At 44.2% G+C, this 18,291-nt stretch overlaps 1 protein-coding gene across 3 annotated transcripts in view; it reads left to right on the forward strand.

Moving 5' to 3' along the window:
* Nucleotides 1-16,025, forward strand: part of LOC120020357 (E3 ubiquitin-protein ligase RNF220-like) — a 171,167-nt gene extending 155,142 nt beyond the window's left edge. For all 3 annotated transcript variants that reach the window (XM_038963952.1, XM_038963953.1, XM_038963954.1), the window contains 3 exons: nt 6,176-6,284; nt 8,525-8,599; nt 14,839-16,025. In XM_038963952.1, coding sequence (XP_038819880.1) covers nt 6,176-6,284; nt 8,525-8,599; nt 14,839-14,910 — 256 coding nt within the window. In that variant the 3' untranslated portion in view covers nt 14,911-16,025. The remainder of the gene's footprint in view (nt 1-6,175; nt 6,285-8,524; nt 8,600-14,838) is intronic.
* Nucleotides 16,026-18,291: the final 2,266 nt, after the last annotated feature.

Below are 18,291 nucleotides of genomic sequence, written 5' to 3' on the forward strand. Positions count from 1 at the left end.
TGACGAGTTTCTCACACGACTGGCCTATCTGGGTGATGTTTTTTCTCGCCTGAATGATCTGAATCTAGGATAACAGGGACTCTCCGCAACTATATTCAATGTGGGGACAAAATTGAGGCTATGATTAAGAGCTCTTTTTTTGGCTGCATTAACAAGGACAACACACAGGTCTTTCCATCATTGTTTGATTTTTTTTGTGTGCAATGAACTCAAGCTTATGGACAATGTCAAATGTGGTATGTATGGCGAAGCAACTGAGTGAGCTGGGTGCGCAATTACGCAGGTACTTTTCCGAAACGGACGATACAAACAACTGGATTCGTTATCCCTTTCATCCCCTGCTTCCAGTCCATTTATCGATATCTGAACAAGAGTGCCTCATCGAAATTGCAACAAGCGGTTCTGGGAAAATTTAATTTAATCAGAAGCCACTGCCAGATTTCTGGATTGGGCTGCGCTCAGAGTTTCTTGCCTTAGCAAATCCCGCTGTTAAGACACTGATGCCCTTTGCAACCACGTACCTATTTGGATTCTCGGCCCTAACTATTATGAAAACTACATACAGGCACAGACTGTGTGTGTAAAATTATTTAAGACGGAGAGACTCTCCAATACAACCCAACATTGCAGAGTTATGTGCATCCTGTCAAGCACACCCTTCTCATTAACCTGTGGTGAGTTATTCACCATTTTTGATGAACAAATAATGTTTTATATGTAAAATGGTTAAATAAATAGCAAAATTATTGATTATTATTATTTGTGCCCTGGTCCTATAAGAGCTCCTTGTCACTTTCCACAAGCCGGGTTGTGACAACTCACACATTCTTATGTTTAATAAATGTATTGTATAGTGTGTGTGTGGCAGGTTTACAATGATGGCAAAAAACAACATTTGAGAGTGCGCTGACCCTGGTGCTAGAAGGGGGTACGCAGCTGGAGGTAGAATGTTTGAAGGGGTACGGACTATAAAAAGTTTTGGAACCACTGGCTTAGTGGGAGGAACAAGACAGTATTATTAGTATTGTCACAGAAGAGAAAGAGATGTGGTAGTGATTTTATTGAAATACAAATAAATCATTAAATTACATTTTTTATTTATTTAACCTTTATTTAACTAGGCAAGTCAGTTAAGAACAAATTATTATTTACAATGACGGCCTAGGAGCAGTTAACCTTAACAAGGTTAACTGCCTTGTTCAGGTGCAGAACCACAGATTTTTACCTTGTCAGCTCGGGGATTCGATCTAGCAACCTTTCGGTTACTGGCCCAATGCTCTAACCACTAGGCTACCTGCCGCATGTTGTTCCATTTGGATCTTTCTGTTGGCATTCTATGAATTTTTGTGCCAAAATCTATAAGTAAAGAAATGGGCATGCAGTGTGACAGTTTTATGGGCAATTTCCTGATACGAAAGAAGTAGGTTTAATCTGAGAATCCCTTTAAGGAGACCAAATAAGGGATTGAATGATTTTAGAAGAACGAGGCTGAAATTCCCTCCTTGCTGTTTGCAAAATGCATGTATTTGTAGGGACTTTCTCAGCCCTCGTTCTCAAATGAAAATGAGGTTTGTCTCCTTTCGTTATGCTGATGCATTGTGTGTGTGTGTGTGTGGCGGTAGTGAAATCTCTGATCTCATCCCAGATGGGTAATGATCTCTTGGCATTGGGGTCGTCTCCAACCCCACTCGTTCCCAACAAGATAAATGACCTCTCCAATGCCGCCAATGTGATTGCTGCAAAATGTCATGCTCAACATGAAACAATGGCAGAGATTTCCGTGTAGCTTCGCAAGTAATTGAATCTGTCCTCAATTTCTAAGTGATGACTCTACCCCACCTCCTCCCTCGGACCCTGTGAGAGAAAGAAGCCCTCCCCCTATAGCCATCTGAGACCTTCCTCACACACAAGGGCTGGAGCTGAAGAAATCAATTGTGACTTCAATGTTTTATCTGGTGTCAGTTTAGTTAAAGATGCACAATGCAGAAATCACTCCGCCATTTCCTGGTTGCAAAAATGTGAATAGTTTGCTTAATTTCTTTTTGTGACTTTTTATTACGCTGATTAGATTCACGTGCTGGCGTGGACATTGCCTTAAGGGATTACACACACGACCCCATAATGTCAAAGTGGAATGATGTTCTTCTATAATTTTACAAATCAATTACAGATTAAAAGATGAAATGTCTTGAGTCAATAAGTGTTCAACCCCGTTGTTATGACAAGCCTAAAGAAGTTCAAGAGTAAAAATGTCCTTAACAATTTACATAAGTTGCATGGACTCACTCTGTGTGCAATAATAGTGTTTACCATGATTTTGTAATGACTATCTCTGCTCTGTACCATACACATACAATTATCTTTAAGGTCCCTCAGTTGAGCAGTGAAATTCAACCACAAACACCTGGGAGGTTTTCCAATGGTTCGCAAAGAAGGGGCACCTATTGGTAGATATAAAAAATTTAAATGAAGAAAAAAAAACATTGAATGTCCCTTTGAGCATGGTGAAGTTATTAATTACACTTTGGATGGTGTATCAATACACCCAGTCATTACAAAGATACAGGCGTCCTTCCTAACTCAGTTACCGGAGAGGACAGAAACGGCTCATGGATTTCACCATGAGACCATTGGTGACTTTAAACCATTACAGAGTTTAATGACTGTGATCGGAGAAAACTGAGGATGGATCAACAACATTGTAGTTTCTCCACAATACTAACCTAATTTACAGAGTGAAAAGAAGGAAGCTTGTACAGAATAACAATATTCCAAAACATGCATCCTGTTTGCAATAAGGCACTAATGTAATACTGCAAAAAATGTGGCAAAGGAATTAACTTTTTTCCCTGAATACAAAACGATATGTTTGGGGCAAATCCAATACAACACATTACTGAGTACTGCTCTCCATATTTTCAAGCATAGTGGTAGCTGAATCATGTTATGGGTATGCTTGTAATCGTTAAAGACGGGGCAGTTTTTCAGAATAAAAAATAAACAGAATGGAGCTAAATACTGGAGGAAACCCTTTGGTCTGCTTTCCACCAGTCACTGAGATTAATTCACCTTTCAGCAGGACATTAACCTAAAACACAAGGCCAAATCTACACTGGAGTTACTTACCAAGAAGACGTGAATGTGCTTGAGTGGCTGAGTTAGATTTTCAAGCATATTTAAGTTAAAACTATGGCAAGACCTGAAAATGGTTTTCTGGCAGTGATTAACAACCAATAAGATTAATGTTGCATAATCCAGGCGTGGAAAGCTTTAGCTAGACTCACAGCTGTAATCGCTGCCAAAGGTGATTCTAACATGTATTGACTTGGTTTGAATACTTATCTTTACAAATGTTAAAATATTTCTTCCACTTTGACATTACTGAGTATTTTGTGTTGATCGTTCACAAAAATGACAATTAAATCAATTTTATTTTGTAACACAACAAAATGTGGAAAAAGTCAAGGGGTGTGAATACTTTCTGAAGGTGAATGGTGGTGGTTGTGGATTATTCCCCATTGTAAAAGGTTGTCAGTCCCCTGGGTCTCTCTTTTCGTCCTCCTCCCTCTCTCCTGAATCTAACTGAAATTACACCAGCCAGTAATGTGCTCAGGAGGCCCTCCCTGCCTGCCTCCCTCCCTGCCTGAGAGATGAAAGGCGAGGATGTAGATGGACGCTAGATTAAGATAACGGGCTGATGGAGATGGATTGCAGGGGTGCAGTGGCCCAGGGAGCCTGGCAAGCCCGGCTAATGAAATGAGAAATGGGCACACGGCACAGCCTCCACCGCCTCCCGCAAACGTTCAGACTGAACACAGGACACTTAATGGGGAAGAAGGACAAGTTCTCCCTCGCTCTTTCTTTCTCGCTCTCTTTCTATATTTCTGGATATTTCCAGCCTGTGGCAGTGAGAGGGGAGCATCTCAACTGAGATGACATATATGAACTGTTCTTTGGTTCCAGACTCTTTTCTTTTTTTTAACTAGGTACTCTTGTATGTTCAGTGTGGAGAACTTTTGAAACGGAGTTGCTTACCAAGATGACATTGAATGTTCCTGAGTGGCCTAGTTACAGTTTTGACTTAAAACATCTTAAAATCTTTGGCACGACGTGAAAATGGCTGTCTAGCAATGATCAACAACCAACTTGACAGAGCTTGAAGAATTTCCAGAATAATGTGCAAATATTGTACAATCCAGTTGTGCAAAGCTCTTAGAGACTAACCCAGAAAGACACATAGCTGTCATCACTGCCAAAGGTGATTCTAACATGTATTGACTCCGGGGGTTGAATAATTATTTAATCAAGATGTTTTATTTTTTATTAGAATGTTTAAAATAAAATAAAAATAAAAAAAATCTTTCGTTTTTACATTAATTTTGTGTAGAATGTGGACAAAAAATAGTTACATTAAATCACTTTGAATCCCACTTTGTGACAGAACAAAATGTGGAAAAAGTAAAGGGATGTGAGTACTTTCTGGAGGCACTGTTTGGGGAAAGTGGTATATAGATACTAATAGATGGTACAATCCAGTTTGCTAATGCCTGGTGTCCAGCTGGCCTGTCTGCCTGGGGTTGGGTTGGGGCTGGCCCACCTGATACAATCGTCAAATGGTTGATTATTTTCATCCCAGTGAGATCATCCAGTCCCTTCTGCCTAGAGTGTAGTAAACTAGGGGCACACAAAAACCCATATTCTATCGGCCATCCATCGCGCCAACGGCTCAGGCCTCTACATAAAGAAAGATTAAAACCCCCTTTTATTGCACGAGGGAATTAAGTAACTTTTAGAATGTGGTTTCTTATAAATCACCGGCTAAATTAATATTCATCGTCAAACCACGTCGTGCCTGAGAGCGAGAGAGGAGACGAGGGTTGGTCTTTTATAGGGAAAAGTTTTACTCAGTGCCGCCCAATGACAGTGTTGGTTGAGTAAACCACCACAGGGATTTATGATGCTGTTAAAGGGAAAACACCAGGCTACGGAGGACACCGCTACTGGGCATTCTTTATAAGCAAGCACACTAATCAAGGCTAAATGCCTTTTTACAAGCGCCCTGCTAATAAGAGGAGATTTTAAAGCTTTATGGCCATGGTGTTGCAGATTGGAGTCACAGGAGAGAATGACTGGCCTGGTCTCTCTCTTCTCTGGCTATCCTTTGCCAAGGTCTCTGTCCAGTCAAACAAGAGTTTCAAGTTGACTCGAGTCACAAGTGTATTGTAATGGACTAACATAGGAACATTTTAAGCTCTTGAAGTCACATTCAGCTTAACTCAAATGATGCTACCTTCCGATGAGAAAACAGCATTGGTGTGTGTATATCTAAAGACAAAAACAATGCTTTATTCAGTGTAGCTATCGGGCTAGGTAAGTTGAACTACGTTGTGTTGACAGTGGTCAGTCTAGCGCAACTCCTGTACTGTCTCTGTGTTCCTCAGGGCAATCCACTCCTCATTGAAGAACCACACAGGGCCAGTAGTATAATAAATTAAGCTATAGATAGCCAAGGCACTGGGCCCTCCGACTGGCCAGTAATCGGAGTGGGGGAGCGCTGTGCCTTGCTGCGTGTCTCCCGCTGAGAGCTGGTCCAATGGTAAATCAATACTGTAGATCAGCGCTCCATCTGGCTGGAAAATGAGCGGATCACCATAAACATCTGGCCAGCGCCGTGTCCCGGCCAATCACTGGCGGACATATTGACTTAGTTATTGCTCGTTCATATGCTGCAGGACAGTGTTAAACGTACATTCACCAGGCAGGGGCATTAATCAGGGGATATTTAGTGGAGGGCCTGAGAGGTGAGGAGGGGAGGGAGCTGTACATCCTGGGTCAGTCAGTGTAGGGATAGGACCTGGGAGGATACAGACCGATAGACAGATGTTAAATGGGGATGTGTCATGTACAGTATAAAGACAGCTCAGTGTCCTGACAAGGAAGGACTGAATATAAAGCTTGCCAGCGAGAAATAACTCTCAAAGCAATCAGATCCTGGGACTGAGGAAGAAGATTAAGAGTGATTACGTATTAAAATGGCCAACAAATACCTTGGCCTCTGGATTCCTGCAGTGCTGCTACCATAGACAAAACAAGGGATTCCGTGATGTAATGGTGAGCATCCTTTCTCTTTGAGTGTCACTGTGACCTGACCCAAGCCTCTTCCCGTTTGTTGCAGGATCACAGAGGGCTCGAAAGCCACCACGTTTGAAGCACTAAAGGCTCGTATCCGGGAACTGGAGAAACAGATCCTTCGAGGGGACAGATATAAGTGTCTCATCTGCATGGTAAGCAACCAACATAGTCCTTTACCTTCACTCTGTCCATCCGTGTGCTTTTCTCTCAGCCTCTAAGCATGTTTGCCATATCAGAGTGTTTGAACCCAGGCAACCTGCCCATCCACTACTTAAACAACTTTTGGTTGTGTCACAAATAACACCTTATCCCCTATATAGTGCACTTCTTTTGACTAGGGCCCTAATTGACACTCTATTCCCTATATAGTGCACTACTTTTGACTAGGGCCCATAGGGTATATGGGGTACCATTTAGGATGCAGCGTTGCAGTTTACAGGCATGGGCTTTGTATTGACATATTGTCTGGTGGTTGAAGTGATTCCTGCATGGCCTGAAAGTCAGCCATCTCTCCTCCACCTGATTGATTGTGTGTGTGTGTGTGTGTGTCAGAGAGATTCTGTTGCACCAACTGTCATATAGCTCTGAATCCCCAGCTGCAGGATGGCTTATTACCATCCGGCAGCTTTGAGGGGTTTTCTGACCATTTCAACTGATGGTTCATTATCATTTGGTGGGGATCAATAAGCACACTTCTGTCTTTGGTTATTGATGTCACCATGGTGATTTGACATCCATCAATGCATCCGGTTCCTGGAGATTTGATTCTGTCCTGTCCCAAATGACTGCTCGGCCATCCGCTCCCCTGGTCTATGTGAGAGAATCAGACAACATGGATTAAGAACAGAACACCACATACCTGGTCAACCCTTTCCTAAGTGTGAGTGTGTGTTGTGGTTGTACTTCCTCCATTGTCACTCATAGCCACACACACCCCCACCCCGCCATCTTCTAGTCTCACCTTGAGAATGAGTGAAGAGTGAAGAAGCCAGATTCCTCAGCTTTGGCAGCTCCTTCTCCCTGGCCCGGGCCCCACGACTCTTGACTCTGTGAAAAGCAAGCAATTACTGACGCCTGTCCCTCCTAAAGGTCGTCCCAGCCCCGGGGTGACGGAGAGGAGAGGGGAAGAGATGCATATTGATCACTCCTGCCCTCCAGCGACCACCGTAAAGCTCATTTGTCATTGCTGTCGTCTCCTCCCGTCACAAATCTCACTCAGCCAGGCTGAGGAGTGAAGACGCTTTTCCTCTTCTGCTCTGACGAACACGGCTGCTTGTTGACGGGATTTTGATTTTATTTTTTTAAAGATGGGTGAGGAAATAGCCTCTGCAATAACCTGAAAGTCTAATCCACCAGCCAAGGTGGTGAAGAGTCATATTTGACTGCTAACACCTCATCACTCATTTTGAAAGACAAAATGGCGTGTGCTTGTAAGGCAGTAGAGTTGAGTATCTTTCTCTGCAGGAGTTTGTTTTGCAATCTGTTTGTGTTCTCTGAACACTTGTTAAAGAACCATACAGGCAGACTGAGTCCTTATCAATGGATCTCTACCACCACCTGCTGTTGCTTTAAGGAACTGGGCACTAAATGGATGCATTGGATTTCACATCACATCATCTTCACGTTCAGTGTTCTCTGTTCTGTTTCAATGCATTTCATAGAAACAACGTTCTGGCTTGTAATATGATAATCTATGACATGTGTTGGACATGGTACATGGTGCTGATTATTTTGCTCAGAGCCTGCTACAAGTCTCAAACACATCACACGAGCTGCAACAGAAACTTTAGTGGGTCTTTCTCTCCAGTGCCTAGTGCCGCCCAGGTTGTGTTTGAATGCATGTGTTGGTGTCCAGTGCGTCCGTACCTGTTTCTTTCCATGCTTTGTAGTCCGCCACATTCTAGTGCTCAGCGGTGCCCCCTCTGTACTTCCCTACAGAGGAAGAGATTCCAAACAGACAGGGCTGAAGACAAGAATCTGGGCCAATCGGGGCGGGCCCTCGCGGTAACAGCGCCCAATGAGAGGCGGGTTGCTGAGAGCTGTTCAAAGCCCCTCCCCCCGCTCAGCATTTACTGTTTGTATAGAGGCTACGTTATGGCCGGCGGCGGGATTAAACGGCTGCTCCCGCTCCGGAGGGTAAGGCTCTCTGTGCTCCCTTCCTACCCACCCTCCCTCGCCCCTCTGCCTGCCTGCCCTCTCACCCGGCTGGGCTGGCCACCCCCCTCTTCCATGCCTGTGCTTTGGTTTGGTGGCGTCGTTCGTCAGGGCCTGTCCAGTGTTGTACCGTGTGTGCCTGCGACCAGCGTTTGTCTATTTGTGTCAGTCCACACAGTTCTCCTTTAACCTCTTATATTAATGCTCTCTCTTTCGCTCTCTCCCCCCTATGTGGCAGGACTCGTACACGATGCCCCTCACCTCCATCCAGTGCTGGCACGTCCACTGTGAGGAATGCTGGCTCAGGACTCTGGTGAGAACCCAATGCCAACCCAGCCTCCACAACACATCACAACACTGCTGTTGCATGGCAACACTACTTCATCACATTACAGCCACTGGTTTCATAGTGACTGAACTCTCTCTCGCTCTCTGGTACATTACAACAGGAACATGGTATCACAAAATGGTCCCCCTGAAATCGGTGGTTACCTAACCCCTGGGCAGGTCTCCTCAACCTTTATTGTGCAGTGCCCGGTTTCCCAATAGCAGTGGAACTTAGGCTTACGAGTGTTTTTTTAACGATGCGTCTTTCCTACAACAGCTGAAGATGTAACATGAGTTTCCCAAAACACCACGCAGAGAGAACGGTCGCTAAGTGCGTTGTTGGAGCATGAGTTGATACTGTTGGGATCGAAAGAGAGTGCTGCTCTCAGATCAGCTTTCTCCATTCAAATCTTACTTTAACATTCTAATTATTCCACAATACTGATGACGGATCAGCTCCTAGAGATATTACCACCTACAGCTGCAAATAGTCATGCAGCTTGTTCTAATGCTTACCCTATAATAATGCACTAAATCAGATTAATTTGGCACATCATTGCACATATTGAAATATATTGAAGCAAATTCAAGACAGTTTAGCCTACAATAAAACTAATTGTCTGAACATGACATTTATTTCAATATGATTTTAAATATAAAGGCCTATGTAGCCTTCAGGCCAATTTTTTTTTTTTATATACGTTCATCTCGGTTTTCCTCTTTTTATCCTTCGCTTGCGCAATTGCAAAGACATTGGCAACGTTGTATTTGTAGTCAACTTCGTTTCCAAGTTATCGTCAGTTCCAGAGAGATAGTAAACAGCTTGATTGTATGTTTAGTGGAGATGTTCTGTGTATGAAGTGACGTGGGAGAGTGAAAAGGCATCTAAAAACACACTGAGATGTTCTTAACTGGTCTGGGCCAAGCGCTAAATAACCAGCATTTTCAACTAAAACTTTAATAACGATGGTTTTGGAAAACCGCTCAGAGATTTAACGATGTTCCTACGAAGGTTCTGACGATGAACTTAGCCTTAAGATGCTCTTGGGAAAGCGGGCCCAGTACGGTATGCCCAGCCAGGCAGAGAAACCTCCAGGACCACTGCTGTAGCCTTTGTTTTGGGGAGCATTTGTTGTTCCTGATGCACTATGACCTCTGCTCTCTCCTCCTCTCCTGTTTTTAGCTGCTCTCTCTCACCAGGAAAACGGCTGGTGTTGTCCACTAACACGTTTTGCTTCTACACACGGAAGCAATTCATAAGAAAATGCTTCCCAGCCACAGTTTAGCCCTCCTCTCTCCTTCACCAATATACAATATATTAAATCCGCTGCTGTGTTTTTTATTATCACAAAGCCCTGTGTGTGAAAGACAAAGGCGGTGGAGGAAGAAGGGCTGAGAAGGGGAACACGGAGGGTTGGTTAAGAAATGTGTGCCTGCTGCAGCAGCTTGTTCCTAATGTGGGTATTAAAATGTTGCCCGAAGACAGCAATAAAAGCGTTGCGCGGCAGGGCTCCCCGCGTCTTGATCAAAGTAAATGCATGTAATCTAGTTACCGTCGGGCATTTTTGGGGGGATTTAATAGAGCGCGGCAGCTGGTGTGCAATGTGAGAAGCCCACACCGTATACCAGGCTCATTAAGATCAGGTAACTCCTTTATTTTATATGAAGAAATGCAAGAAAGGCCGTAATTTCTTTGTGTAAAGAGGGGAGAGATGGAGAACCTGGTTCTCATTGGAGCCAGGGTGGAGGAGAGGGGGGGGGGGGGGTTCTTAGTGGAAATTCAAGCAGTCTGGGTGAGGTGTACAACAATATACAAAGACGATACGGTATGGTAGCTCGTCTGTCTGTCTGCAAGGTGGTTAGGCACTAATTTAAGTTCAGAGCGATCTTTATTCACTTTTGAAATGAAACTGAAGGCTGTTAAGACATAACAAGAGAGCTTATCAGTTTGGGCTTGGTCCAAGACTCCCTAACAGTTTCTCTGAGTGCATGTTACTGTTACGGAGACCACCTCCACTCAAGGCCCCTCCGCCCCTCTCCTTAGCCTGGTCATCATTGGTCTACACATGAGCAGACCTGTTGGGAGCCACAAATCCTCTTTGCACCAGGGGGAGAGAGCTGTCCAGGGCTACCCGGGCCCCCCAGCTGCCCCCTGACTCTCGGTGGGAGAGTTGTCCAGGCCCCCTGACTCTCGGTGGGAGAGTTGTCCAGGCCCCCTGACTCTCGGTGGGAGAGTTGTCCAGGCCCCCTGACTCTCGGTGGGAGAGTTGTCCAGGCCCCCTGACTCTCGGTGGGAGAGTTGTCCAGGCCCCCTGACTCTCGGTGGGAGAGTTGTCCAGGCCCCCTGACTCTCGGTGGGAGAGTTGTCCAGACCCCCTGACTCTCGGTGGGAAAGTTGTCCAGGTCCCCTGATTCCTGGTTCTGGCAGCATGGAGACTCCACTGTTTGCCAACAGCTGAATGCTCCCTTGTCTCGAGGAAAGATGTAACACTGTGTACTTACATACACACACACACACACACACAGGGCAAACCCAGCCCACCACATGAGTGTGTCAGGGCTCAGTGTATGAACTCTGCCCCCTACTCCAGTAACTCAAACGATTTGCCCTCTGCATTCATTCCAGATAGATCTCATGTCAGTCTAGATCACCTGGGTTCATTCCAGATAGATCTCAGGTCAGTCTAGATCACCTGGGTTCATTCCAGATAGATCTCAGGTCAGTCAGCTAGTAGCTGTCACTCTACATCCACAGGTCCCAGTGTGCTGGAAGTTAACTCATGCTCGGAGCACACACACAGGTAGTAGGCTACACCTCTTCCTCACACATCAGTGTGGTTCCAGTAACTTTCCCTGTACCCCTCTTTCCTGTTAATGGGTCAGTGACAGGAGACCCGTGAGAGTTCAGTGACAGCAGGTATGTCCCATGTCTTTTGTGTTTGAGCTGGTGTCAGCCCTTGTAGGGTGAGAGATTCAGCTAGATGAAATTTGGCAGGCTCAATCAAACTCTCAAAGCATTTGAAAGAAAATTATATTTGAACCCAGGGCTGATGCAGAGTGAGTGTTCAGGTAGAGACTATGCTTGGCACTTTGCATATTGTTAGGTTGCGTAGCAGCTCTGCCGCGGCAGACGCCCACACCCGTCTCTCTCCCCCACCCACACAGGGCACCACCACTAGGGTTGAATATATTCCCGTTACAAATGTTCCATCCCGAGAATAAATCACTTTTCAGTTTACCGCCAAAAACCGGAAGTGTCATTCAAAAGCATATTAATAAACACTGCTCAAAAAAATAAAGGGAACACTTAAACAACACAATATAACTCCAAGTCAATCACACTTCTGTGAAATCAAACTGTCCACTTAGGAAGCAACACTGATTGACAATAAATTTCACATGCTGTTGTGCAAATGGAATAGACAACAGGTGGAAATTATAGGCAATTAGCAAGACACCCCCAATAAAGGAGTGGTTCTGCAGGTGGTGACCACAGACCACTTCTCAGTTCCTATGCTTCCTGGCTGATGTTTTGGTCACTTTTGAATGCTGGCGGTGCTTTCACTATAGTGGTAGCATGAGACGGAGTCTACAACCCACACAAGTGGCTCAGGTAGTGCAGCTCATCCAGGATGGCACATCAATGCGAGCTGTGGCAAGAAGGTTTGCTGTGTCTGTCAGCGTAGTGTCCAGAGCATGGAGGCACTACCAGGAGACAGGCCAGTACATCAGGAGACGTGGAGGAGGCCGTAGGAAGGCAACAACCCAGCAGCAGGGCCGCTACCTCCGCCTTTGTGCAAGGAGGAGCACTGCCAGAGCCCTGCAAAATGACCTCCAGCAGGCCACAAATGTGCATGTGTCTGCTCAAACGGTCAGAAACAGACTCCATGAGGGTGGTATGAGGGCCGACGTCCACAGGACGTCTGGAGACGCCGTGGAGAACGTTCTGCTGCCTGCAACATCCTCCAGCATGACCGGTTTGGCGGTGGGTCAGTCATGGTGTGGGGTGGCATTTCTTTGGGGGGCCGCACAGCCCTCCATGTGCTCGCCAGAGGTAGCCTGACTGCCATTAGGTACCGAGATGAGATCCTCAGACCCCTTGTGAGACCATATGCTGGTGCGGTTGGCCCTGGGTTCCTCCTAATGCAAGACAATGCTAGACCTCATGTGGCTGGAGTGTGTCAGCAGTTCCTGCAAGAGGAAGGCATTGATGCTATGGACTGGCCCGCCCGTTCCCCAGACCTGAATCCAATTGAGCACATCTGGGACATCATGTCTCGCTCCATCCACCAACGCCACGTTGCACCACAGACTGTCCAGGAGTTGGCGGATGCTTTAGTCCAGGTCTGGGGGGAGATCCCTCAGGAGACCATCCGCCACCTCATCAGGAGCATGCCCAGGCGTTGTAGGGAGGTTATACAGGCACGTGGAGGGCACACACTACTGAGCCTCATTTTGACTTGTTTTAAGGACATTACATCAAAGTTGGATCAGCCTGTAGTGTGGTTTTCCACTTTAATTTTGAGTGTGACTCCAAATCCAGACCTCCATGGGTTGATAAATTTGATTTCCATTGATAATTTTTGTGATTTTGTTGTCAGCACATTCAACTATGTAAAGAAAAAAGTATTTAATAAGAATATTTAATTCATTCAGATCTAGGATGTGTTATTTTAGTGTTCCCTTTATTTTTTTGAGCAGTGTATATGGATTTGACTAGAGCTTTGATCAGCTTGAAAATTCAAACCTGATGCTACCTGAGCCTGATGAGTCATGTATTAAATACATTTTATGATCCCTACATTAATGACAGTTAATGAGCCCAAGCCTAAAAAAGCTCAAATGATTGTGCCGTTATCCAATACATATATGATAGGCTACTGCACATTACCCACGACAGAAAGAGATAAAATCCCATAGGTGTAGCTAGCTATATGCTCTCTATCGTAAATACATGAAACTAGCTCCAGTAGACTGATCTTTTTGAGTGTGAACTGTATTACAGTATTGTATTATTTGGACTAGAATTACGCATATCGTGATTCTGGTGCAGCAAATGCAGCCTACATAGTTACAAGTATAGGCTAGCAAATTTTATTTTATTTTCTACAGTACAGGTCAGAAGTTTGGACACACCTACTAATTCCAGAGTTTTTCTTTATTTTTACTATTTTCTACATTGTAGAATAATAGTGAAGACATCAACACTATGAAATATCACATATGGAATCATGTAGTAACCAGAAAAGTGTTAAACAAATCAAAATATATTTTATATTTGAGGTTCTTCAAAGTAGCCACCCTTTGCCTTGACAGCTTTTCACACTCTTAGCATTCTCTCAACCAGCTTCATGAGGTAGTCACCTGGAATGCATTTCAATTAACAGGTGTTTAAAAAAACAAGGTGACCCCAGAAAGACAGATAGAGATGGGTAAATTAGACCCGCATTTTGTCTTTATATTACTGTATCATAGGCCTAGCTGTCACAAGAAAAGCAGTTACCATGATGAGATGATACTGTAGGTCTACATGCATTGTGAACTGGGCTCCATCTTGAGATCCAGATTTAGACAGCGCATATAATTTAACAGTTCCATTTCACGCCATGCTGTTCATATAAATCATTTATTATAATTTACCGGTTTCTTGCAGTTATCCCGGGGAAAGGGAGTGGTTTTGGATGGTAAATCCTAGTAAATCTTGTTTACCAGGTTTCCACCATTCTCTAACCACCACCACCTATTTTGGCACAGCGCGAGGAGACCACACAGCTTACCTTGCCCTGTTCTCAGCTTCTGCACCCGCTGCCTTTTTAATTACACCCACACAACACGGCTTTATAGGAGATGGCAGTGATTCAGAGAGCAGAACAGAACAGAGCAGGAGTCCTGGAACAGGATGATGAGCAGGCTTTAATGATTCACGTGCTCCACTATAGGCTGTCTGTCTGACTGGCGGGATGCATGCATAGGTCTCTACACTCTGTGGCTGGATGTGGGCTGCATGCCAGTATAGTTTGGTTAGCTACTCTTTTATGTGGTTTTATACCTGTTCTTTACTGATGTGGTTGTTTTGATCTATTACAGGACTATTTCTGTACTGTCAGTCAGTTTCAGTACCGCATTTCACCAGGGTTGTTTGACAAGCATTCTCTGTTTTACTCAAACCTTTAACTGCTCATATTGTGACCTAAACAATGACCTTTTTCTCTTTCTCTCCCACAGGGAAATAAGAAACTGTGCCCACAATGCAACACCATCACATCGCCAGGAGATCTAAGGCGCGTCTACTTGTGAAGAAGACTACGCCTGCCCTGACCGGCCTCCCCCTCCAACCCCCCCCCCCCCCCCCTCCGTGTTTTCCTCTTTTTATTTCCATTTGTTCTCACCGTTTGTGTTTTGGGGTTTGTGAAGCCCCCCCTCATAGCTTAAAGAGACAAGACTGATGTCTTGATTGACTCTTCCGATCAGGGGAGGACTGACTGATTGATCAACCAACCCGGTTGGGAACAGAACCGAACCCAGTTGCCCATTATGTCTGAGTGTTCTCAGAATGACAAATAAACCAACCACCCCTCTCTGGCTCCTCCACCCGCCTGCCTGCCCTCTAGTGGTGAGTGGTCCACTCCACAGTCAAATCCCCTCCACCCTGGCTCACACTTCTGGTTCTGTGTGTTTTCATCCTTTAGCTCTCAGGCAACCCAGCTTTACACTGTTGTGTTACTCATGGAGCCCTCCTCACTTCCTTGCCTCACCATCGTCTTACCATGCTGAAAGGTGTGTTCAGGTGGGAGGAGGTGGTGCTGTAACTCCCCCCCCATCACTGCTCGCTGTGTGTAGAAAGCCCATCTTGGTTCAAGCCATCAGGACAGCCATGCTAGATATTGAGCTGTCCGCCAGTCATCGCACCCTGCTTGAAGGCCTGGTAAGGGGGAAAGGAAAACGATAAACTCTGAGCTTTCTACCAAACTGACAACCTCAGAACATCCAGAGGATCCTCTTCTTTTCAGACTCTTTTTTCCCTTCTTCTTTTGTGGTGTTAAATCGTGAAGTCAACCAAATCCCGAGAATCAGTGCAAGCACATGTATAATAGTGTATGTTAGTTTACAGTGTTGTGTGTAAATGACATAGAGCTTACACTTGTATACATATGTGCACACATGCTTACACACATTCACACATATGCGCGCGCGCACACACACACAAACTCACAAAAGTATATATTAATAAAGTCCAGTTTTTAGTTAGAGTTTTGAGGAAGGGTAGGGAGTGATGTTTAATCAATGTGAAAAAGAAAGCCCTCTGTATTTTTCAACCGATGTTGTCGTCTTGAGGTTGAAGTTGTATTTCATTGTACAGGAATAGATTTAAGTCACAATAATAATAATAAACTACTCAACTAGAAATTCAAGGTTTAGATGGTGTACATTTTTTTCTTCAACTATACAGTAAAAGCTGTCAGTTTTAAACCTAAAGCAAGGAGTATATGTTTTTTGATTTGATGTTTTAATGGAAAGGTTCACATCGCTCTAACCCTAGACGAGGGGAAATGATGGCTTTAAATTGTTATGTAACAAATGAACAGCTGTTTTCTATATCACAACCGGGATCACAGTTGAGTTAACCTCCACCTCCGTTGCTTGTCCTCAGTTGACCAGCCTACCTGTTGATTATATCACATTACTGATCACTTAGGTTTTCTGTTTTGGCCTCCACTCTGATAAAGCCTCATAAGATGCGTCTCCAGAAATGTTTTTGAGTGTTGCTTCCATTGTGTGACCCAGCCAGGCTTCCAACCTGGCAACTCGTCAAGGCAGGTCCTTCCCAACTGTGAGGGAAGGCGCAGTGGGCCGACATGTTGTCCCAGCCCACAATGACTGCCCAAGCCCAGTTACTGAACACTTCTCCACAGCAAGGTGATGTGCTTTGTAGTTGTAAAACAATGTATCCTGTGATGTCTGTATTAATGTAAACTGACAAAAAAGAAAGAAGAATTGAAAGGTTTCTGACTGAATTCATACCCCCAACAGAAAGCCAACAGATATATTACAGGGTTCAATTCCCTGTCACTGGGACGGATTTCCATCATAGATTCTTTTTTTCTTTGTATTTTTTCTCCAATAATGAAAAGGACTGGAATTGGTCAAATTCCCGAAATTATCCTCTTTTCCTAAATGCATGATGGTCATGACTTTTTTACATGAAAGGGGAGGTTAATTGGCCCCAGAAAGTCGATCTGAGATCGACTGAAGTTTCAGTCATGGGATTATTTTGTTGCTTTAACCCCTGTATATTAACACATGTACAGAACAGAAATGTTACATTTTCAGTGAAGGGGAACAATAGATGATGGCTTTAATCACATGCAAAGCGTTGGATATTTATTTCAGTCCAGACCTTCTGGTTTCCATTCACATCCATTTTCTTCACGGACTAGCGTTTTCAGAACTGTCTCCAGTTTAGTGTTTATTGCGGGGGGGGGGGGGGTTAGGTCTAAGATTGTCTTTGATCATCTCCCTACATTATGGATTTAGATGCTATTTTACAAGGATTATTTGAGTCATAGGGATGGCTGCAATGTAGACATACAGCAGATTTGTTTTCATAAAAGCAGTATACAACATCTTTAAAGTATTATTGTTCCTGTAAAAGGAATGTTCTGGAGCAACCTGTTAGAAGGGATGATCACAGGCTCGTAGAACTTCAAAGGATCTGTAGAACAATTCTACATTGTTACACAGATTTTTTTTCCCCCAATACCTCTGTTCATTCATACAGTATGTGTGTGTGTGTGTATAGGTTTGTGTTCTAGTTTCACTTTGTAGTCACGTGTACAGGTAACCATGCATAGGCAAATTAACACTTAGAGCTGTGCAACAGTATGTGTGGGGCACCTTTGAACCCGTAATAGGATGTTTGAGCTTACTGCACTTGTGTGTCAAGACAAGTTGTGTGAATCTGCTTCACAACACTGTTAAGGGTTAAGGTCTTCTCTCACTTTGTGGTTCCTTCAACTGGAGATTTATTTCAACCTGCCCCAAAGATGACAAATTGCACAAGATGATTGTGTCAAATAATTTGTGTCTTGTATATTCTTGAAAATGGTACGTGTCTTTCCCGTTTGTAAACTACATTTGACATTAATTAAATGATTGTAAATCAGAAGTGTGCTGCCTCTTCACAGATCCCATCACTCACTGTACTCGTTGCTCATTACTCTCTTTAGGTCCTGAATATGAATTAACATTAAAAACATCTATACTGAACAAAAATATAAACACAATCAGCAACAATTTCAAAGCTTTACATGAGTTATAGTTCATATAAGGAAATCCAGTTAATTGAAATAAATTAGGCCCTAATCTATGGATTTCACATGATTGGTAATACAGATATGCATATGGTTACATATACCTTCAAGAAAAGCTAGGGGCGTGGATCAGAAAACCAGTCGGTATCTGGCGTGACCATTTGCCTCATCCAGCGTGACATGTCTCCTTCGCATAGAGTTGATCAGGCTGTTGATTGTGGCCTGTGGAATGTCCTACTCCTCTTCAATGGCTGTGTGAAGTTGCTGGATATTGGCGGGAACTGGAAGACATGTCGTACATGTCGATCCAGAGCATCCCAAACATGCTCAATGGGTGACATGTCTGGTGAGTATGCAGGCCATGGAA

This window comes from Salvelinus namaycush, chromosome 25 (assembly GCF_016432855.1).
Source record: "Salvelinus namaycush isolate Seneca chromosome 25, SaNama_1.0, whole genome shotgun sequence".
Lineage (NCBI taxonomy): Eukaryota > Metazoa > Chordata > Actinopteri > Salmoniformes > Salmonidae > Salvelinus > Salvelinus namaycush.